At 40.7% G+C, this 24769-nt stretch overlaps 1 protein-coding gene across 1 annotated transcript in view; it reads left to right on the top strand.

Moving 5' to 3' along the window:
- Positions 1-2631: 2631 nt before the first annotated feature.
- The window catches only part of LAMA4 (laminin subunit alpha 4), a 96778-nt gene continuing 74640 nt past the window's right edge, over positions 2632-24769 (top strand). The window contains exons 1-2 of the mRNA XM_035538342.1: positions 2632-2832; positions 23638-23739. Coding sequence (XP_035394235.1) covers positions 2632-2832; positions 23638-23739 — 303 coding nt within the window. The remainder of the gene's footprint in view (positions 2833-23637; positions 23740-24769) is intronic.

Genomic DNA, 24769 nt, shown 5'->3' with positions numbered 1-24769 from the left:
CATAACTTCAAAATTGAGAAAACTGGAAGGAATCTTTTTTTCATTGCTGCAATCCAGAAAAAAAAAAAAAAAAAAAAAAAAGGTAGTCAAAAGCAATTGTACAAAAGCAGTGCTATGCCTTATTTTTTGTTCTGCTAGAATTAGAAATCTTGTTGTCTAGAGCCAAAATCTTAAGAGCTAATGACTTCCTAGGAAAACTAAAGTTCATAGAGCTTGGAAAACCCTCCAGAAGCCATTTAATTCATTCTCCCATCTTTAACACTTTCATTTCTCAAATTTCTCCATTGATAACTTTCCCTCTTTGCTGGACACTAAGAATGTCCTAAATCTTCTTCTCATACCTATTGTCTTTAAAATTACATATCATTTTCTGCCTTTAGCTTTCAGCTTTTGTCTCAATATGCTTTTCCTGTGCTCAGATGTAGTGTCAGTTTTAATTTCTTTCTAGAGCTCCAGGTCTTGAAAGAGCTCACAGTTCGACCAAATCTTCTTGTATTCTCCATCTTTCTGATTTATGTCTTTTTTTTTGTTACAGACCACCTACTTTCTTCAATTCTTTTTTATATTAGGTAAAACAAATTTCTTCTGAAGTATCTGAACTTGCTGAAGATTGCCTGCCAGAAATATGGAGATTTGGCTTTCCTGTTTTTCCCATCCACCTGTTTATGAACTTTAAATAACTATTCCCCAAGCTATCGTTCACTGTTATTTTCTCAACAGTTCCTCCCTATCACATATTCTAGTCATTTGCTGCACAATTCACTGGGCAGTTTTAAATTTACTTTGCCACCACATTAGTGGTGATTCTGCTTTTTGCCATCAAGATGTTTTATTCTCCCTCTTTCTCCTGCTTTAACTGTTATCTTTACATGTGGAACTTGCTCCTACAGCAGGATGCCTAAGGGGAGCCACACAGGGTCACTGCCTGGAGCCTCCCTTGTCTTTTTCTCCATGAACCTTTGGACCTGCTCCAGGCCATTCCCAGAGCTGCCATTAGAAGGAAGAGATGGAAAACTCCTGGCAGCCTCCAATAACATCTCAACATCAGGATCCTGGGAGGCAGCATACTTGCTGCTATATCAGGTCCAGACTATGGAGGGAAGTCTCCCATATGCTCAGGATGGAATTACCTGCAACCACCTTGACCATGTTTTGTTTCCTCCTACAAACCTTGGTCCTGAACCTCACAGCCTTGGGTTGCACAGCTTTGTCTTCTTGCCCACAACGTTTCTGAAATATAGAAAGTTTCTTGGTGGTTAACTTCTTTGTTGTCTCTATGACACCTATACAGCATTTATGGGCCCAATTCTTTGCCTACAGGTGTGTAGAAATTCACAGATAACCAAAGAACTTTGTTTTATCCTTGATCTCAATTGGCAGCTTCCTTGGTTCATAATGTCTTCAATCAGACACAAAAAGTGAGAGGAAGGGAGAAAGAGGGAACCCACTCCTAGAAAGAAGGACGATAAGCCAATCTCTAGTACAGTGCTGTTACAAACCCCTTAAAACAGGACCTCTAAAGGATGTAGTGCTGACCCCTTAGCAGGCATGGTGCACTTTAGTATAATTACATCCTCTCTTTGTCCCAAAACCCAGGAAGATTTTTTACGTTGTCTTTTTGAGATTGGAGTCATAAAATTAGGTCAACTGTAGGCAATATATTCAGCTTGCTTTCATACACTGCAAGCCTTGTTAGCAGGGCCTCACAAAGCATCTCTTGAAAAAGGAATACAAAATGCTCTTTGTAAATAAAAGTTCATGAGTCTGAGTAATGAAGTCGTTTTCCAAAATTGCAGTGAATGATATTCTTTTTCACAAGCCGAGAAACTGAGAGGTGGGCTTGAGGAAAAGGATTTCAATGAAGCATGTTAGAGCAACCACTTCGCCCTATTAGCCCATGGCACAGCCAGCCTGCCTTCATCCTCCTCCTCCTCCCGCCCACAGCCTCCCCTCCCCCAAGCCAAAAGAAAGGTTTGTTGAGCGGCTTTTTAATAAATTTGGCACCTTCCTGCGTTCCACTGAATAAACTGGAGATGTTAAAAAATAAAAATAAAAAACAGCTGTCACAAGAGCCCCTGCTTGGTGCAGAGGGGTCGACGGTGCCCAGGCAGGGTTGTGGGGGTGGCGCAGGGGAAAGGCTGACCTCACTTTCTGAACAGCAAAGTTTGAGTGGGAGGGTCTGGGCACGAAAGGTAAAAAGGGAACGATGTGAACATGTGAAGGAAGCCAGAGCACTAAGCACAGCGTCAGTCTGTATCCTGACAGGGGGAGATAAGGTGGCTGGGGAGCCAGCGGTGCTTTCCTGGAATACAATCTCCATTTGACACTCTCTGCTTAAGCACTGCCCATCTGTATGTTATTGAGCTGGAGCCTCAGGGGAAAAAGAGGAGCCACAGGCACAGAGAGTGAACGAGGGAGGCAGCAAAAGCACTTTTCTTCCCTTCCTTTCTTTATTTTTTTTTCCCTTTTAAATAAGGATCTGGTTAGACTGCCTTGAAGTGCCACATCTGGAAACTGAACACTGAAAGTTAAAATAACTGAGGCACCACTAAGCCAAGGGGGGCTGATTGCAGAAGAGGGTAAACAATTACTAAGACGCTAGAAGACCACTGCTGGATGTGAGGGGAGGAAATGGCTTTGATCTCCGCCTGGCCCCTGGTTTTTCCAATATTATTCTTTTTGAGATGCTTCTCCTCCAGCACAGCCTCGAGCGCGGGAGGCGCCTTTCAGTTTGACATTGAAGGTAGCTCAGCGGTCAGCGTGCACGAAGCCACTGTTATCAGAGGGCAGCAGCAGGCAGTAGCTACTGGAAGCTGGGTGCCTTTTGCTGAGGTACAGTAACTGCGTTCTCTCTCTGGTGTCTGCGCTTTCCTGCTTTCATCTGTCTGTGTTGAAGTTCCCATCTGGTTAACGTTAGCTTAATCATTCGATCCTTAAAGCGATACCGGAGATTTTTTTGCGGGGGGTCTGAGACACTGCATTTGGAGACTAGAGAGATACAGCTCAGGATTTCAAAATGTACACATGCCATGCCTGCTGCAAGCAGACAGCTGCTGTACTCTGCAGTGAGACCAGCTTAGCACGTCTCTGAGTTTCCTGCCAACATAACTAAGCAGGCCTGTGCAAACAGACCTATTTTACAAGGGTTAATTGTCACAACACTTTTCTGCTTGCTCCGTGTACTGCCTGGGATTTTAACTCACTTATATTTCCAGAGTCTCTCTTTTGGGGGCAAACACCGTACTCGAGAGTTTTGTGCTTCTGTCTCTGAATGCCATCCACCTCCAAAATCTGAAGTTTTTTCTGGTGATGAGAGCAAGGATAATAAATTAAATGTGTGTTGGAAACTGCCTGCAGAGAAAACACCTGCAGAGATTTTAAGCCTTCCAAAAAGTATGAGGTTGGGATTAGTGACAAATGAAATTAGAGAGATCAGAGAAGTAATTTGACTGTGGAAAATTTTCCTGCAGTCCCTGTATTTGGGGATTGGTTGATACTTCTCATTCTATCATCTGGAATGAACTACTCAAAAATAAAGCTTGAGAAAACAATAAATTACTCCAGCATACTCTGAGAGGGGGAGACGGTAATGTCTCATGCGTGGGAGATGCAAAGTAGGAGGCAAATTGAGTTACATAAGGTCATGGGAAGAGAAGGAGTAGTTCTTGTAGCATAACATCCAAAAATGAGGTGCGATTAGCACAGACATGTCAGTATGACAATATCAAGATCTCAATCTCTTATACCAGAAGGCTAATCCCCCCTCCCTCCCATCCCCCCGTACTCCAATTGCCAGAACTAATAGCCATGGAAATAAATGTACAAGCCTTTCAGAGGGTCGAGGTTACCGCAGCACTGGGCAGAGCTCATCCCCACGCTGCTGTGCCTCCAAGCAGCTGCACAGCCTCCCAAAACGCCTGCCCACCCTGCGAGGGACTCTCTGCGAAACATGACCTGTGTGAGAAAATTGGAGACTAAACTCTGCTCTGCTCAGTGTAAGGGCTCTCAGGAGCCGTCGGAGACTTGGACGGGCTCCATGCTGTGGGATATACATCCCTTCTCCACCAGCCTGGGATCAGCCCCTGGGAGGCTATGTTGCCACCTGTTGCTTACAAAATGGAAAGTGCCTGAATGAAAAGCCAGATTTAGGAGCCGAAGGGGTTTTGTAGCTAGATTCCACAGGATAATGGGCATAAGCGATTAATAGCCTTTCTCAATATGATTATGTGGTACATTGTTCCCAAAAGTCATGTTAATAGGCTTTACCTTAGGAAAGTGCTGTGGGATATACTGAACATTATAAAGAAATAACAGTTCCCATCACCCATCCCAGTCTTCCCTAAAGTTTCATTTGTACAGTCTGATCTTATAGGCCTACTAACTGGTGTTCCTTTCAGCAGTTTATTTCAGCCCCCGCAATGGCAACTTTTACACTCTGTTGAGATCCCATGTTACAAATGGATGCTGCTGCCTGCAGTAGTCATGCCAAGGTCCTTGACTGCAGAAAGTTATGGTTTCATGAGGAAGGAGCTCGGGGTCCCTTGCTACCTGCAGATGCATCCCATAATTTCATTTCAGGGCCCACCTTCACAGCAACTTCTTCTGAGGCCCAGTAGGATTCCCTCTGGGGGCAAGGCTGATGGCTCTCTAGCAGTGAGAACCTCCTACCCATCAATCTACGAGTTGGTAACGGCAGCTGGGGAACCTACCCTAAGCCCAGAGATTGACGTGGTGGCCAGAGAATGAATTTGGTAATCTCTTGCCAGGAAGGAGCATTTTCTCCAGCCATCAGAGACTTTCCCTCTCCTGAAGCCCACCATCCCTCACCCAGCCCTGGGAACAGGGCTTATCATAGCAGTTCTGAATTAGCCTTCTCCAAGCCCAAGTTCTTAACCCACAGCTCACAGCAAACCGCAGTATAAACTCCCTTACACAGCACGGCTTGATTCAGCTCCATCGTCTAAATATTGACTCAGGCCCATAGCTCTCCCAAGCAGACAGAGGCTGTTAGTCATGTTGAATAGTGCCAAGTTATACAAGGGGGCTGGTTACTGAGGCAGAGCTGGAGAACTACACAGAGCTTTATCAACCGCAAAGCCCAATGTGCTGCTGTAAAGGCAGAGCACAGACCACAGCAGACAAAAAGTATGGTATTTCAGCATGTGGGACAGGTGATGGACAGAACTGGACCCACACATTATTCTGCTCTTCATATCATCTTCAGAAATCTGTGAGGTCTGTAATAGTACTGGTGGGAGTTTGCAAGCTGTAACTGGTGTGATGTTCTTAACTTCTGGTAAGAGTTCACAATTATGAACCTACTGAAGAACATGCAACCCCAGTTAATGTAAACAAGCATTTTAGTGTATATTTTTTAGTTTTCCACTTCTCTTCCTTTTCCATTTTTGGCAATCTTGAACTCAGAGGAAGTTGGAGAAGTGGTTTAAAATATTGAGAATTAATGCTAATATGGAGCTTTCCTGTGCCTTGGATTTGAATGAAAGTCTCTTTATGGCAGAAAAGAGACCGACTACATTTTCAATGCCATGCTAATACACTGTACCCCATCACAAAGTGGACCGTGAGTTTGAGTAGGACCTCAGGCAACATCTAATACCTCGGTGCCCTGGCTGTAAATCAATATGTAACTGGGATCCAGTACACATAATTTAGGCACATAACCTGTGCTTAGACTTTTTCAGTTTGAATGAGGTATTGTATTCAAGTACAAGACCAAATTTCCCATATGGTAATGGAGACACCATTTTTTTTAAATCCTATAATTCCTATTGGTCTTCTCTGGAAGCCCTCAAAGGAGCCTCTTCACCTGCAAGGGCTATGTTGGTTCTTACTTCAGGACTGTTTAAATTAACTTGACTAGATTCCACCCAATGAAATGTAATATTACCTGCATAATAAACACTAGTAACTGTCATCATGGAATAATGTATCTAGCTCTGTGCCTCTGTTTCAAGAAGAATGCTTATAGATTGATGAACATTTTTCCAAAAAGTATCATGAGAAGGATTAAATTGCTAGGAAATTAAAGATAACTGAGAGATTCTAGAATTCAGCCTGCTTAGCTCAAAGGAAAATCAAGAAAAAAAATTGAATTAATTGTGTAAGCAACTAATTTTTAATGATAGGCTGGTTCGTCTAATGCATGAAAATGCAATCATATGCAGCAAGTGGAAATTGAAAGTGACTGTGTTCAGACTAAAGGTTAGTTGTAAATTTTAATTTTAAAGGTAATTAAGCAGTGAAGAATTTATCCAGTTGTGTTGGATTGTCTATCAAGAGGCAGAACAAGATGCAAAGCACTCTGTCAGGTACTCACATTGCCCATGTGCTATTTAGGATGATTAAGTTCCTTGGCTTAGGAACACAATAAGGCAGGGGAGATGTTAGAGTGCTGCAATCCTAGTGTATATGGGGAGAAAATGAGAGACAGTGAGCCCAAAGTGCTGGATCCAGTTCACCAGTGTAACCCAACTACAATTGGTGGTAGTTAAAGATTGATTTTTCCAAATATGGACAGATTAAAACAATTTACAAGGAAGTTTCATCAGAGGTGGAAGACAAAGATTTCAAACTGACAGTCCAACCACAAATGAAAGCAAACTATTGAGTGGCAAGCGTCAGAAATCTTTGTTTTCAAGTTCCACACATTAGCCTGGATAGGACAGAAGGAGAGGAGAGGAGAGGAGAGGAGAGGAGAGGAGAGGAGAGGAGAGGAGAGGAGAGGAGAGGAGAGGAGAGGAGAGGAGAGGAGAGGAGAGGAGAGGAGAGGAGAGGAGAGGAGAGGAGAGGAGAGGAGAGGAGAGGAGAGGAGAGGAGAGGAGAGGAGAGGAGAGGAGAGGAGAGGAGAGGAGAGGAGAGGAGAGGAGAGGAAAGGAAAGGAAAGGAAAGGAAAGGAAAGGAAAGGAAAGGAAAGGAAAGGAAAGGAAAGGAAAGGAAAGGAAAGGAAAGGAAAGGAAAGGAAAGGAAAGGAAAGGAAAGGAAAGGAAAGGAGGCAGTGGGACACATCTAGTTTTGTTGAGGCACAGAGACAAGACAGAAAATCAGAGCTAACTTTTGAGAACAATTATATCCCACTGTCAAACACATGCCTTTAAAATAAAAGGCAGGTTATACATTACTGTTTGGATCTGAAGCCTGCCACTGTCAACATTTACGTTTGCAAATTCCACTGACATGATGATTTTAATTATATAGATGCAGATTTTGTTCCCCGGTAGGAGCAAAGCTGCTCATAAACAGTGGAAGAGTACAAAGTCTAAGGTGACAGTAAACAGTGGGGCAAGACTTCAAATACTGGAGAACAAGGCAAATGTTTCCCTTTGATTCACATTGTGTAGTCACTAACTTTAATGTAAAATGAATGTAAGGTGATATCCAGATGAAGATTCATTTATTTCTGATGTAAATGACTACAGGAGGTTCAAGAAAATAGTGAAGAGAGACCAGTATAGGAGATCAGTTTAGGAAGGATTAATGGATTAATGGAAGAAAGAGAAAACACTCTGTGGAGACATCTGCCAAGTAAAATAAAAAGATGAACTGAAATTTCCTCTGTGGAAAGAAGGGAAGCAATTAGTGGGAAAGGAAGAAAACTAAAGCAAGAAGATGAAGGAGAGGAAAAAAAAATAGAGTGAGAATGAGATAATCTAAAGTCTTAAGGCTAAAGAATATCTGAAGTAGTTGGAACAAGGCAGGAAGCCAATTCCCGTAGTGAAGGAAGGCATGATATTGTTGGATGGATGGAAGAGGAAAACTGTTTCCAGCATCAGTGGTTTTGGCTCAGGAGAAGGGCAGAGAGGCAGAAGAAGAGAAGTCCTTTAAAAGAAATGATCGTCACAGTCGAGGCAAAATATAGCTATTTACCATAAGAGACATAAATAAAGTTAACTGTTGGAGCTTGCACAATAAAATGACATGTTTAACAATCTTCTTTTTTTTCCACCTGCCTTCTACCATAGTTGCTGATCTAAATTTTCAGAAGCTAGAAACGATATTTGAGGTGCTTTCTTTCTGGTTTTCTAAAGCAATAAGCAATAATGAGCCCAGAAATTGTGAAAATCTCACCTCTCTAAAATGGCTTACATTAAATATCTGAAAGAGTGATCAAAAGTCTTAGCCTCTTGTTAACAAATGCTCAAGCTATCACCAAATTGCCTTCACCCCTTCCCCCGTAAGGGCTGGAACAGGAGGTCCTGCAGACTGTTTAGAGAAAGCACAATTTGATCCTTACTTGTGGCATTAATCTCTTCAAAACAAACTAGTACTAAAAGAAGCAGCAGAAGACCTAAAGCAGAGGTCTGAGCCAAAAAGGGTTTTAGCTTGACAGAAATCTTTGTATTCTTTTAAGCTAATAGGAACTGCATCTACCTTTAAAAAAGCAGATCTTTAAATGAATTCATTTCAGACCCGTAGGGTTATATTAGGTTAACTCCCATAATGGGCACTTTGGATTTCTAACTGCTGTTTTTTTTCTGGTACAACAAGGTTATGTTCTGAGAAACATCTATTAGCGGGGAGGAAGTTTTACTGCAGATGTTTGTGATTCCAGCTTAAGTTTCTCATCAAAGCTTTAATGAAAATCAGCTGCTAGGAGGAGAGCCGCCAGACCCCAAACCTTTTAAATCATAGGAAGCACAAGCAAATGGAACCAAAGGACAGGGTAGATGGATAGTGGGAAATGTTCTCCATTTCAAGAAGGTGCATAAAGCACCCACCAGAACAATGCTATTTAAACCCTGCTGTGGCAAGTTCCCACAAAGTTTTGGGCAAGTACCAGCAAAATGCCCCAAAGCTCTTTCAGAGCTGTGAAAACCAATAAAAGGCATTTCATGCCCACTCTTATTCATGACGTGGGAAGGAAGGAAAGAATTAAAAGTTCAGTTTTTCCAAGGGGCACAAGAATGAGAAGCAATAAAATAATTAGTTTCTGAAGGAGAACATGTCCTGATTTAATCTGATAACGAATATCTACAATTTTAATTGCAGCTCTTAGTGTTCAAAAATGGTTCACGAGGAAACGGGTCTAGTTTCTGAGTAATATATTATCAGCCACTGATAATTTACGGTTTGCTTCTGGACTTAGATTTTCAAACACCCAAATATAGACACATTTGGTTGTTATATATTTTAATTGGTTCTCTTGAACATTTGGATCTGATCCCAGCTCATTTTCAGACACTGACATGAGCTGGGGATGTTTGGGTTGTGCATCCTAATGCAAGATTCAACAATTGTTGAATAGTACTGTATACAAAGCTGTTAGAGCTCCACAGTTTTTGAAATCTAATTCTTTGTCATTAAATGATCTCAGAGAGTTTTTCCTAACTATCAGTCAGGAGACATACAATGTATACTTGGCAATGCAAGCAGATATTGGCTAAATTGCAGTAAATGGGATCTGGTTTGTCATTCCTCTAGATTCATTATGCAATTCTTTAGATGTTTTTTTCCTTAAAATAAATACTTCAAAAATAATAGGATTCTTTTTTTTTTAAGACAAATCAACAAGAAACAGACAAAAAATCTACATTCAAGAGCCACTGAGATACTAAATATGAGCCAAAGAATAACAGAGGCTAGTGAAAAAAATATTGTAGAAATTACTATTCTGAGTTTACAAGATTCTAAAAAGAACTAAAACATTATTTCTTAAGTTCTGACATAAGTAATCCAGAAAGCATGGGAAGAACTGGCACACCTGAATGCTAAATTGAAACACAATTTAATAATTAGTGAATAGAAAGAACCTACCTGCATGGACAACTTGCAATGTGATCTGTAAAAATATAGCCACTTTTGCTATGACTGTAAGGCTCTGAATGATTATTAAACTCTGTCTTCACAACAAAAATGAATTAGAATGAATTTATTCAGCCTTTCACCATTGGTGTCAGGTGTAAGAAAATGCACAGGGAACCAGTATCTAAACTGGATCATTTCTGGGCTGTGTTTTACCCTGTTACCACCCTATGATGCATCTGCTCCAGCATACAGGGGGAAAAAAAAAAAAAAAGCCAGCAGGGTAAAATACAGCATCACCTTCCCCCCCTCCCCAGCTATTATTATTAGGCATATTACTATGCCTACAGTCTTGGGTTCCCTAGGAAAGCTATCACTGAGTGTTGGCAAGAATTGGGGAGCACCAGTGCCTGGCAGAGGTGCTCCTGGGAGAGGTGGGCAGGTGCTGAAGGTCCAGACAAATCCCTCAGAAGGGATTTGTGCACTTCAGTCACCCATGACCACCTCCCTCAGGTTTACCATAGCAGATTTAACATTTGCAGTAGTACAAGTGCAGTAGTACGTTTTAAGGACCATTTTTATTATTTTATCCCTTCAAAAATTTTGTGTCTATCTGGAAATCTCTCTGGGGCTGCTGTCATTTGACAATTGATTTTGTCCCCTTTATTTGGGGGATTCAGGTGAACAAAGCAGGACTCATACAGCACATTTATGTGAGTGTTTTATGGGGACAATGTGGACAGTGGTTAATGGGGAAACAAAGCAAAATTATTTATCTATTTTCTTCCAAATCATTTTCCTTGAATAAACTAGGCATTTTGTTTGAAAGAAGAAAATCAAATAACAACATTTCCAGCTGCAGATTTTCTATTTGCAAGAATAAGCATCTGTAACAGCAATATTTTTACTTAGGAGCTGTAGTAATAATTACATTAGAGTGGAGGATGGTGTTAATCTCCCATCCTTAGCCAGCCTGCAGGCAGCTAAAACATTTTAGCCCTTCCCCTTTTTCAAGAAGAATGCCTTTTAAGCAGAGGTTTTGTCTTTCCCACTGTATATGGAAAAAATGACTATGCACTTACTTCTATGGAGAATGCCTAGCTGAGAAATGTTTATGTTGGATCCAACCCCATCTATGTTGCTGAATGGCATTTTGTTTTCCACTCAGACTGGGGAAGGGGTAACAGCCTGGAAACATTTTCAGCACAGGAAATTTTTAATAGTTAAATACAATTACTTAGTTAAGGTAATAGATAATGTTGTTGCTCTACATAAAGCCATCTGGCTTTCAGCTTTTGCTTGTTTTTTCAGGAGTCACAGTTGCTCTGTCACAGTTACAACAGAGGCATGCACAAGCCCACTCAAGGAACATGAACACAGTGTCAGTGGGCACGGAGAGGATCTCCCTCTGATTTTTGCCTGTTCCCTATTCTCTTCTTTGCTTATTGGTTTGGGCATTACCCATGGGCAACGACCCATATTCCCTCTCCCTCCAGCTCCAAGCTCCACAATGAAACAGGGAGAAATAGAAGTAACTTTTGTTCTGTATCCCCTCTGCCGACAGGATGCTACCTACAGTCAGAGCAACTGCCTTCAGTCTTGTTAGTTTTAGTTTTTGCCATCACTGAGCTTTTTGTCTAAAACTCTGGGAAGACAGTTTCTGTCAGCACAATAATCTGGTCTTTATTATCATCAAAAATAATATCTACTTTAGAAGCTCATGAGCTGATAACTCTTCAGGTGACACATAAATATTCCCAATTGTCAGGGATAAGCCAGCAAGCAAAGTTTTCAAATTGTCTGTTATTAAGTTAGAGACTTGTCCTGTCTTCCTTAAAGAAAACATATTATTTTCTGTAAATTTTGAGGAAATCTAAACCCTTCTATATATATAAATGATGGAGATTTTATAGTCTTTCTTGTTTGGCTTGAAAATCAGACTAAATTCACTTATTAGATGTTTTCTTTAGCAGCTGCAGATTGGCCAGATATGGCATGCATGTCTGCAGACCAGCCCTTGCACTGTGTTCTCAGGTGGGGACATCTTGAGGACACAGACAAAATGAATGATGCTGAGATCCATGCAAAAGGGACAAGAGAAAGAACACCAGTAATAGAAAATAAGGCTTCATTTCTTTCATCATTCACTGAACAGTTCATTTACTGAAAAAGATTATGGACTCAAAATTAGTGTCACTGCTTTTTTTTTTTTTTAATGTTTGAAGGTTCAAATTGCTGAGGTTCATAAAAAGACACCACTGCAGTTTTAATGAGAATTTCGTATCATTTACCTAGAAAACCCCATTATTAGATTCACTTGCCCAGTGAGGCCTTAATTTTCATTGAACCTATCATATGTTAGAATTTAATTTAAGATATGAGAATATCCAACAATGTTGGGGTTTTACTTTGGCTTTCAGCAAGAAATAATTTGCTTTTACATTTGCAAGCTAAATAAAATGGAAAGCTTTTTATTTTGTAATTCACATAATTGCTTTAGTTTGTAATCTCGTTAAATGTAATTAGAATTTAGATACCTGTCAAGATAAGTAGATAAAAAAAGATTACCAGCATTATGCCCAAAACTCTTCATCAACTTCTGGTTAACTTCTGATTTGCAGCATCAGTGGAGCACTGGAAGAAATTCTTTCATTGGTAACAATGTCAGAAATTGAAGATAATGCAGGAATTTGCTGTACTACACCAGAGCATTCATTATAAAATCTATCATGAATATCGATTTGGAGACTAACCTAAAAAATGGGTTCCTCTCAGAAATGTTTATAATTTTCAAAATAAATTTGAAAGTTCAAAGAACTAATTTGTATGAGGTTTTTGAAATGGCAAATACAATAGAGTGAGTTTTTGCATGAAGTTATCTAACAGCTGTAGTGTCCTATTAAAAGGGGCAATTAACTGCTAGGCTATGATGTCACACACCAAATTATTTTCACCAATAATAATACTTAGAATGTGACCTTTCTAGTTCAGAATAATTTGATACTATGGACCAGAGGTAATGAAAGCTTATAGAAATTATAAATAGTGCCTGGAGGCCTCAGGGGAAGCCGGTGAGCAATCTTGTTTGTTTTTAATTCTCTAGGATTGTAAGACTTCAAAGCTCAGATAAATTTAGGAAAAGACAACAGAGAAGAAATAAAATTGCAGAGCAGATGTCTGCTTTTGTCTACACATTAGAAAGTCATGCAGTGTAGAGCAGGATTTCTGTCCATCTCTCTCTACACTGAGTTTGATGATAGAATATGTCTGGCCAATGGGTTTGGCCAATTGGTTGGTTACTAACTTCTGAGAGCCTCATTCTGCAGAGAAAGACCAAGATCCCTCTGAAATGTCACTACATAGGGATTTATAGGTTCAAGCACAAAGACAGTGAAATGAAGAATACAGAAATTCCCTAAATATCTTAAAAGCTCTCCTACAAAGTTAATTGCAATTTTTCTTGTGAAATTTTAACACAAATAATTTCTCTTTCTCCCTACTCCATTTGACTAATCCTTTTCATATATCTGGTATGCTCTGGCAGTAAATCCTTGCAGGTCACTCATAAAAGTTGTCCTCAAATACCAGAGTGTGGTCTATCCCTTGCAAAGGATGGAGACAAAAAATGGGAAAGAAAGACAGCACAATGCCAAGCAGTGCCGTCTAAGTAAGCAAATAATTTTGAAGCATGATTGTTCAGTTGGAAACCAAAAATGATCTTTCATTGAAGGATTAAAAAGACCGGAAGTCGTTGGACTGGCAACCACTTTATATTCACTGCAGGTATTGGAAACAAGTCATCACCATGGAACTGTCTGCCCATGAGGAGATATTCGTTATTCCTAGTGGTTCTGACCAGTTTTCTTAAAAGAAGTGACTTGTTTTACTATCATGGATTACATTGGGTACACAGAGGTTCTTCATTTTGTGAAAACTAGAGCTAATGGAAGTTCTGCAGACCATTTTCTTTGGTTTTACCATCCTGGGATTGACACCAACTCAAGGAAGCATGAAACTCTGTAATACATTTACCAGTTGTGCATATTGTGCAAAAGCAGAAAAGCTTACCTTGATCCAACAAATGAGGTGCACCCGGGAAGAGAATTAAAAAACATCCTGAAACCATGAGTGCAAATAGTAATAATTCATATTATTGAAATATAGCTATTATGTAGTTCTTCCATCAGAATACAACAAAGCCCTTTCCAAAGAGGACTATTGTCATTGTTCCATTTCACAGATTGAAAAAATGAAAGAAAGACTGATGTGAATGATCACACAAGAGATGAGCAGAATAATGTGTATTCCTGGGTCTCGATGTCTTTATGAACATAGTTAGGAACAATGGAGTCCGTGCACCAAAACAAGGTGACAAGTTTCTCAACTGTTCGGAGAGAAGCAGTATTTTTGCCTTGTGTTAATTTCAGACTTAATATAATGAAACTATCACTGTGAAGGTATTAGTAGACTAGAGGTGGAGGGCATGTCATGAAGTTGATGAGTGACTAGAACCAGGTGCGGGGAAATGCCAAGCGGGGAAGAGGAATAACAGGATGAATGGAAATCCAGACCAGAAGGACATGAGCAGAGAACAAGGTAGCAGCAGAAGGGCTGTGGGAACTGATGGGGGCCAAATGGAGATCCACAACCCATAAACGTAATGTTCTGATGTACCATTAATAGAAACAGGCCAAGAAAAGTAAAGAGGCCTCCCCCAAGAAGGGCCAATGAGAGACCATCTCATCTGGTTGGCATTTACTGTAAGACTGTTTAAGTGACATTCAAGACTCATTGCCAACAAGAGAGATACATAATACAGACAGAATTAAAAGGTATCCTATAAATAAAAACTAGAGTGAATGTGTGCTATAAATATAAACTAAGGAGCCATGGATTTAATGAATGTCTCACCATAAATAAACAGACCTACTGGAAAAAGCTGTCTGCAGCAAACCCCTCAAAGCTACAAGTAATCACCAAGCTTTTGAGGAAACTTGAAGCTACACAACTCTATCCATAAGAATATTCTTTCTCCTTTTGCAAACTGAAATCTGTCCAAATTTGGGGGACCTGAGAGCTAGAAGAAATTGAGAAACAAATGATTAGTTGCTATATAGATATGAATGTAAAAAAGCCACAGGACAATGAATGATGGTTAGGAGAATACTATAACCACCATCAAATACTTTTCTATAAAGAGCCCAAAGATACCTTGTAGAAATATTTTCTCTGTCCTGCCCTCAAAAATCTGAACAGAATAAAGCAGAGAAAATTTAGAGAAATTTTACCCCAAGTCATACAGTTCACATAGGATTCAATTCCATCATATCCATTGTGTACATGGCCTACACATAGTTACATCAAATGTAGTTGTAAAGATGGATCCTTTCAGCAGGCTAGAGGAGTGACAAAAATGAAAAAGTTTAAATACAATTATCTGATACTTTGACCATTTTCAGCTACTGAGAGGTAGAGACCATCCTCTCAAGCTTATCCTGTAGAAGTTGTTACAGGAGAAAATTTATCAATTTTGTTCTGCATTTCTTGATTTCACACTGTCAGTTATCTTGTGAACAGTCTAATATTTGTGCACAGAGCAGAAGGGTGTAAAAGCTGTGAGGAAGAGGAACGGTGACATAATAATAAATAATGTTAAAAGTACCAAATAATATTAAAAGTACTGTTTTCATGAAGCTATCACTGACTTCCCTGCCCTTTCAGAAAACAGGAATCAGGAGTCTGATCATACAGAGGTGTTTGGCAGCATCTGTTGCTGGGTTCAGTGATATATATATATATATATATCCAACTTATGAAGTCCAGCAAGACAGTCTTTTGTTGTTAACTAGGCAAAACAGGAAAGACAGATTACCTGATGATACACACTGTTCAGATAACTTCCATGAGTTACTTACCTGTAAAATGCATATTGTCTCCTGGGGACAGAAAAAGACAGCATAGTTCTGTTTTGTATCAGTCAAATTCATCCCAAAACTTAGTTAACTGTATTTTCAGCTGTAGGGGATATTTGGTACAAAAATGTTTCCAGCACCCAAAGCCAGGGAAGGTGAGCTAGTGCCAGTGAATTCCCCACCCACAAGAGTGGAAAAGTCTGAGCTGAGATACACTGGAGTATCACACATTGCTTGGTTGGGCAGAGTACCAGCTGGGTAAGACATAAGATGGGGATAAAAGTTTTTGGCAGTTAATGCCCTGCAAGAAACAGGGCTCCATCTCAATAACTTAAAAAATTGTCTGTGTAGACAATTTAAAAGAGCATTAACTTATAAACATCCTATTAATCTGGTAAATGCAACCTCAGATTGGCCCAGCACAGATGTCTATTTGTAAAAGACAGAAATGCATGCAGACTTTTCTGTCTGCTAATCCTACACAACAAGCACAGTTTGTAAGTTTTCTAGTGACCTTGCAGGTCCATCCAGTGACTCTGAGACCAAGGCAGCAATGAGCTTGGCTGTGTCAACACCAGGATCCTGCAGAGCAAATATAGCTGTACCTTTTCCCAACAGTTAACCCTTGCCCATCCCGATGTACTCACACGGAGTTGAAACCCTCTCCAGCCACAAGACACTCCTAAAAACTATGCATGCAGAATGCTTGAACCAAAATATAGCATTCAGTGGCTAAGCACCTTGCCTGTGATCTGTAAAAGTGCATGGTAGCTGTGTAAGAGGACAAAAAGCCCAGGGTTCCTGAGAGTTTTGCTCACCAGTAGCATATGTTGGCACCGAGCTGCAGTTGCACACGTTGTATACAGTACAACTGTCAGATTTTGTTTTTTGGCAACAAATGGAAAGGAATTTCTCCTGCAGGTCACTAAAGGCAGGAAGGTCAGGACAGTGGGGCACAGTGTCATTGCAGCTCTTTTTGTTTGCATGAAGTTTCCCAGCAGACTGAAGAACTAAATCTTTGTGTCTACACTCATGAATAACATGTCTTTGACCTGAGGAATTTGAAACGTCTGTTATTCTGCTCCCAAGGAACAAGGAATGGTCAAATGTCCATCAGCCTGCAATTTGCAGTCTGGATTTTTAAAAGTCCATATTTAAAAGTACTGGACATTAATTATGCTTTGATCTGAGAAGCAGATGTAGAAGTCATGTTGGTGCCCTCAGTACTTCCTTGCTGAATGAAACACCCTAAGTAGACTCTGTATGAGGTAAAAAAGAGTGCTTTGTAGTTAATGCTTTCCAAATATGATAAGCTGTACAATTTATGCCTACCCAGAGTGGTTTAGAGATAGGATCTCCAGGGGTCAAACCCTTTGTTTACCTACATACTAGTTTGGCCAAGCAGTATTTTTATTGCAGTAAGAAGTGTGCCTTTTGGAGGGAGCCAGAAGCTGTCCTTAGAATGGGGTCATGCTTCAAGGAGCTGCCAGCCACAAGCTCCGCAGATTGTCCGAGTCACTCACAACAATGTAAAATTCTTCTTCCCAGATGCATCCAAAATGTTCAATTGAGGCTTGAGCTGGGAATGAATGTGACAGCCTTCACATGATGCCAGGGATCAGTTTTGCTCTCTGTAAAATGGGATAATCTTGTATCTCACAGCCATGTCTCAGAACAAAAGTCCCTGTTTGCAGTGAGCACGGAGTACCTCAGATGACAATACAAACTCTTAATAATAATTGCTTACAGATTTATTTCTTAAATATGTTCAATGCTCTCCAAAGCCATCCAGTTGAGATGGGACAGAGTTACTAGCAGCAATAAGAACAATTCCCAGATACCAAATGTCTGGAGGTATTTTAAAGCTCTTCGTAAAAATTCTAGATTTACCAAAGGTGTTAGCATATATTTTATTTGCAGATTTTTGAACACACAAGTGTTCAATGGAGAAGGTAGCACCAGGGCAGGGTAATATAACAGAGCTCCCTTTGAAAGCTAGTAGTAAATATCAGAAGAGAGACAACCTTGATGAAGGGAAACATCCCAAGATCATACTCTGAACTGGCCAGAATCAAGCAAACTCAAATGTAGCAAAAGAATTGCTTGGGTGATTCAGTCTATACACCTGAGCTAGCTTTGCAAGTCTCCCTTGGCAGTCAGGAGCGATCAACAGGCGCAGCTGACCTACTTTAGACACATTTTCATGTAAAAGGAATTAAAACACACAAAGGAAGTCTAGCTGGCTTCTTCCCATGTGGACGTCTCCAAACTGCTGACTCCTAGCCTGCTGTGGTTTGGGCTTCCTAAACACGCAGTTCTGCTGCTCAGCTGTGAAGGTTGCGGGCCAGGATGGCCCTACACTCACACGGCCACAGCTGTACTAGCACAGAAATACACCTGGGGCAAGGAGGTCCTCCGAGGATCAGCCTGGGCCTGTCTTCATTGCTGACACAGACAAGCCAGGTGGGACCTGCTGAATGCTGAAAATTTGGCTTAGCTAGGGATTGAGCATTTCTGAGCAGGAAGATTCTATTGTAGGTGACAAAGACCAGGAATCTCTTTAGAAAAGAGTCCTACCTATTCTGAAGAAACCAGAGAAACTTGGAATAACATCAAATCAAGTGTACAGTAGAGGACTACTTTCTCAGAGCTGTTTGTGTAATTCTCTAATTAAAAAAATATAATTAAAGAAATAAAAGTACCAGAAGATATTCAAACAGGAAAACGTCTTTATTTTTAGGAAGGGCAGTAGGCTATTTATCTCAAGTTGGCCTAAGCAAACAACCTTCAAAAAGGCTCCAGTACTGTGGCTGCCAATTCTAAATTAAAAAAAAAAAAAAAAAAAAAAAAAAAAGGATATATAAAATAAACAAAAGCAAGCATGTTTGGGTTGGGTTGAGAAATGTCCCCAGAGAGCAGATGGCTATTGTTTCCATGGCAATGCCATGTACTTTTGTACTTTTTGTACAGCAGATTGGTCTCTATTACATACAGACCCACAGATTTTAAAATGGGTGAAGGATATTTACAGTGTTCATTCACCCCTGTATAGCCAAAGATAGAGTTTCACAGAATCAGTGTTATGTTGAATCCTAAACTTCTGTTTAGCTAAACCCTACTACCCAGAAAAAACATTACCTCTTGATGTGACGCTGTCAAGAATAGAAGAATCCATCACTCTGCTCAATTTGTCTGATTCTTTTCATCAATGCAATGAAAATGTGCTTTATTTACTCGCATCTCTGATTCTGACAGGTTTCAATAGATGATGCTATGCCTGTATCTCCTTATATCACAGGAGTAACATTTTTCTCTTTTCTTTTCCCTAGGTTCTGGGGCAAAGCTTGATAATGTTGAAGTAGCTTCTCTTCTCTTCTCTTCTTTTCTCATGCTACAATCATTTGTCTAGCCTCTTGACATATGAAGAAGTAATGTGAGGGGTTGCGAGAAACAAAAAGTGTATTTTTGCCTCATAGAATAAAAAAATCACTGTTGTACATAAAATATGAGTGTTTATGACAAAGGATTGAAATTGTTTGTACTTTCATAGGTCTAGGATATTAGTTAATTAAGGTAATTTTAATTTCATCATAGGCCTGTGAGTTTATACAATTTAAATGTGACCAGGCTGCACTCAGTTTCACTACCCTGAATTGACTTTTAATGTGAAAATCTACTAACACCATAGTGTTTTATCCTTGCCTTCAGGTCTGAACATTCATGCAGCCTACAGAGGATCCTTCTCAGACCTGGAAAGCAGCATGCCTTTTAACTCTATCTCTAGTAGCAAAGCGAGTAACGCTCCTGGCCAGTTAAAACCAAGTCTCAGGCAACACTAGACTTAGCAGTGACTTGGCAGCTGATGTGACAATATGCGACTGCTACTTTGAGTGCTGTTCTTCAGCTTCAGTGCCCCCAGAGAACCATCTGTATCCTCTTTTACAATGGTCCTGGAGGCATGCACCATCTTTTGCTTCTGGTTTTGTTCTGGGTCAGATACAAGGAGGCCCCTGGTCCAAGACTCGAAGTCATGAGTATGAGGAATATAACAAAGGCTGAAATTGCTTAACTTAGATCATTTAACCCTGAACCCACCTCTCTCTGTGTACCCCAGCACTCAAGAAAAAGTTCTGGAATTAACAAACACTGGTGAGGATCCAAGGAGCCTTTTACTGCAGAAGAAAGAGACCCTTTGTGCTTTTATATGTTCACAGGAAAGTCACAAGTTCCAGTACTAACTAAAGAGACATGAGATGTTTTCTTACCATTGATGCAGAGTCAATAGCTACATCTGAATTACTGAATAAAGCAGTCTGGGGACCTCCTAGTCGAGTAGCATAACACAGCACATGTCCACATGCTTAAACTCTCTCTGTGTTTGCCCAAAAAAGAGCAGTCCCAGACATGTTGCCTCATGGGAACATGTCCTAAGAGATGCCATGCTCTGAGCTGTGCCTGGACATTGTCAGGAAAAGAGCAATCTGTCAAAGAGCAAAATCAAGGCAGAAAATGAACCAGCAGTCAGCATGGATGTTCATAAGCCATTGTCTGAAACCATGCCCTGTCCTTTCTTTAGTTGGCTAAGGCAGATGTAACCACAGAGAACACTCTGTGCATATTTACCAGCACAGCACTCTTTTGGGAAAAGCAAGGCAGAAGAGACAGGGTCACAACAAGCATGCCTACCCCAGTGTGGCTGCACCAGTGTTGCTAGCTGGCAGTGTGGAAGGAATGGGGACCTGGTACTGCCCTCAGCTGCTCAGGTGCAGATCAAGAGCAGCTGCAACCAACCAAATTGGTAGAACTGCTTCAATATAAATGGGAGCAAACTCATAACCCTGTGTATCTAGACTGCCTTCCATCTTCAGTCCCATCTTGCACCCATACCATCAGAAGGGTCTAAAGCAACAGTGCATGACTAGGGACTCCACAGCACTTGCAACACTGCAGCTGGTTCTTGTTTTTAAGAAATGTAATAATGAAAGCCAAGTGCAAGGGGGGGAGAAAATTAAATGCACTATGGGTATAAAAGATTTTCAAGAGCTCAGCAACATCCACATTAGATTGGACTTTTCGGCTTCAACTGGAATAAACATTGTCCCCTTGGGGAAAAAAGAAAAATATATATATATACACATAATAATTACAAAGATGTAATTGCTAATGCAGACCTAGCATTTTGGCCTACTGATTGTCTTCAGCATTCAGAAACAGACAGTAGATGGATATGTTCCTCACTCAATTGTCTACATAACAATTTTTCGGGGAGGATATTTCCATTTTGTTCCAGAGCTGTTTGTGTTTTGTATGCAATTATTTTGTGCTCCCAGAACATTCAGCCATTTGAATCCCTCAATTAGCTCAACACTCTAACACTTCTTTTTATAAATATGATGTTGGCTCACGCCCTGGAACAACTAACAGATCACTCCATTATCACTAGTAGGGCAAGGAGCAACAAAAATATATCAGAATAATTGAGAATGCCTGAGAAAATTTCTGAACCCCAAGCAAACAACTGTATCCAATTTTCCTCCCATTCCCATCTCCCTCATAGCATTGATTGTTAATACCTCATTTCTGGTTTAAATTGATGCAACCCAGGGTTTAAAATAGTACATTAAAATAGTGAGCATCAGCACCTTCCAAGCTGTTGTGATGAACTGAGGAGTTATAGGGAGATAATATTGTCAGAAGTTACCCAGGTGACTTAGGAGCCTACCTCTCATTCTCAAGAGGGGGTCTGACAGCCACAACAGCAGACACATCCCAGACTAAGGTAGATGTCTCAAGGGGCTGAGAAGTGTGTCTGCTGAGAGTAGGGGGTAAGCTGGTTCCCAGCAGGCTCCAGTGGCAGCCATGCAAATCTGGCCATATAGCTGGAACCACTGATGCTGGGCTGAACTACACCTAACTTGCTACTGTTGTGAGTGAACTAGATAAAAGCTTGCTTGTGACTGCAGTACAGACGTACCCTTTGCTGAAGTTTATAGGATATTAGATTTACGGCCACCTGAAGCATTTGCACAGACACCTTTGCATATACTCATACATTTCCATTGTCCATATTCATCATCATATGTGAAAAAGGATTTTGCTTAGACCTGCAAAACCAAGAAAGCTTTTGGACAGACACTAGTGGACCAGCTAGGACCACCCACCAGCTGAAGGGCATAGGAGAACATAACATGCCTTAGAACTGTATGGGTGGAGAGAAATATTGCCAAGAAAGACACTGGGAAACGAATCTGTTTTCAATTTAGAAAATAATTGTCTGCCTTCCACAGTGTGTGGCGTAATCATTCAGCTGAAATCCTTAGTCTAGTGGGAGCCAGTCCTACAGTTCTGTGTTAAGACTAAACAACTGAAACAAGCAGGGCAAACAGATAGTATTTCTGATGTCCCAAAGTGGATATGGATGAAGGCTTTTCCTCCGAGGAGCTATTATCTAAGAAAGTGTTTCCAAAGCAAGCCGGATAAAAAATGGTGTGTAAGAATATTAAAGGCAACTGAGTTTTCCATTTATGTTCATCTCAGCTCCTCAGAGCTCTCTGGGATAAGATTGGATTAGTGATTCATTTGTAAGCCTGTTTTTTAAAGCTTGTTGTTAGTCATCTCATAAGATATGTTATTTCATAAATGAGCAGCTCATCCAACTGGATAAAAGCATCTATCCACCCTTGAGAGTGGAAACTCTCACAGAGATGAACCTCGGGATTGCTGGCTTTTGCTGCCCAGTGTCCCACAACTGTATCTGTAGCACAACGCAGGCATACGAGCTCAGGTCCCAGAAGCAATGGAGCTAAGTTCACTAGCCCCAGCCACCAGCAGGCCAGTGAGCAGTGCCACTCACAGGCTAGCTTTTGCAGCCAGTGGACGTAACACTGAGCAGCACTGAATGAATATTGTAGTCTTGTTGTTCTTGTCATAGCTCAGAGTGGGCGTGCAAAGGCCCAGTGCAGAAAAGAAATCACCCTTTATTTCATGGCAACCTAGGAAGATGAGGAAGAGGAAGATTCAGAGGAAATCCAATCCTGATTAGACCAGTATAATAAATAATAAGTGTCATACCTCGTGCAAATGCAAATTATGTAAGATCATGACCTTCTGGTTTGCTTGAATTTCCTACTTTTTTCAAGAGCAAGTGACCTCAGAACACAGAAAGCATTGTGTAGTCAGCTACAAAAGATATTTCAGGAGAGCCAAGTGTACCTCAGGCTCTGACGATTATATCTCTTTAAGTGCTAGCAAAAAGAGGGTGTGGTAAATAATTTCTGAAGATCTGAATGATACGCTGGGGCCTTCACAGAAGCTCTGCAACAACACTGCAAGAGTTATGCAAGAGTAAGAGCTTTAAGATCCAAAAGTTTGTGAGTCTGCATGGATCTAACATCATCTGTGTGATGCAGGGAGACTGCTACACAGGGTGAGCAGGCACTGCCTGAGCAACAGAGGTTGCTCCTGAGATCAGCTTCTTCATGTCTCACCAACTTTGCTCTAAGGTGGAAGTTCCTCAGTGGAGAACAAGAAGTTACACATAATAGATGCAAAAGCAATCCTCTCTCATTTTATTTTTGTCTTTAAGTAAAAGCAATTCTTTTCCTATGAATATACCTTCTTTACTGAATAATGATCAGTAACTTCTAGTTAACCCATTCTCTAACACAAAATGCAGTAGGAACCTGGCAGCCCACCCCCCAACCCCACACTGCCGGCAGCACACAGGCAGGGGTGCTGGCAGCTTAAACATCGTGAGGCAAAAAGCAAGCACCAGGGCAGGGAGCATAAGAACAGACCGGAGTTCAGCAGCGTGTGTAGTCTGCTGCGATAGGGTTGTGGAGTGTGCTCGTGGGAGACCTGACAGTTGTAGTTCTTGCTTTCCCCTGCCTCGTGCTTTCCCCTGCCAAACCTAACTCTCAGAATACACAGGCATAGGAAATACTTTATTTTTATTCTCTTGTTGCAGGGATGCCAAGAAGGATTTTACCGTACCAGCTCAGGAAAATGCTCTCCTTGCAACTGTAATGGCAATGCAAACAGATGCCTTGATGGATCGGGAATCTGTGTGGTAAGGAGTTCCTCGGCCACTCCCTCATGGAATGACAGCACTAGTTTTTGTATCTTTTTTCTGATAACATGAACCTTTTCACCTTCTTTTTGATCTTGCATGAGCCTTCACATGAAAGAAATATTTCCCAGGCAAACCCAAGAAACTGTGGGCCATGGTCTGACTCTACTATTAACACCAATGCCACCAATGCTCAGTTTCAATATAAAGCAAAAACTGTCCCATGGGAGCTTTTTGCTGAAGGTCAGGGCCAAGATGAAAGCAATAATGAGATTATCATAGCCAAATTTCATTCTCACTCTAATTATCTCCGCAGATTCAAAACACTTTTTTGCATGCAGTATTTGTGAGAGTTAGTATGCTGGGGAAAATTTTTAGTCCATTAGAAGTGTGGAAAGAGTTTGTGTCCCCCCAGAGAAAAATGCATAAATTCAAACACATTTCATTCTCCCTCTTATGAATACAGTGCTGTATATCATATAAACAATTTACAATGGTGAGTGACCCCTGTGAGTGTATACACATGTGTTACCCATAGTAATTCTGCTTCATGGCAGCCTCCTGCTGTGAAGGAACAACATGAGGAGGTTGAAATAATACACCAAGGGAAGAGCATGTTGAACTCCAAGGTAGTATTACAATTTCCCATATGTTCGGTCTCACTCATTATCAGCTCAGACAAAAAGCTGTGAGTTGCATTAGTAGTTGATCGCTTGTAGCTCCAGAGCAAAATTCAGGGCAGTAAAACCAACTCCAATTACTAATGGGTAATCAGAGCAGTAATATGGTAAAGAAAGGTTGGAAGTTACTACTGTAATGTATCTGAACCACATAGCAAGAGCTAGGCATTAGTATACTCTTTACAGGTTTGTATAGATCCCAGAGCTCCAGTCTTTGCCATGGATTTATTGTGTTACTTTTGACAAGTCATAAACCTTTGCCCTCAGTTTGTCTTTTTGTAAAATGGCCTTATAATATTCACATACTTTGCATTGCTGCAGCTTCTACCAAGTTTTCAGTTATAGCTATA

The sequence above is a fragment of the Cygnus atratus genome, chromosome 3 (genome assembly GCF_013377495.2).
Source record: "Cygnus atratus isolate AKBS03 ecotype Queensland, Australia chromosome 3, CAtr_DNAZoo_HiC_assembly, whole genome shotgun sequence".
Taxonomy (NCBI): Eukaryota; Metazoa; Chordata; class Aves; order Anseriformes; family Anatidae; genus Cygnus; species Cygnus atratus.
Note: the sequence above shows the minus strand (reverse complement) of the source record. Positions and strands in the feature narration are given on the sequence as shown.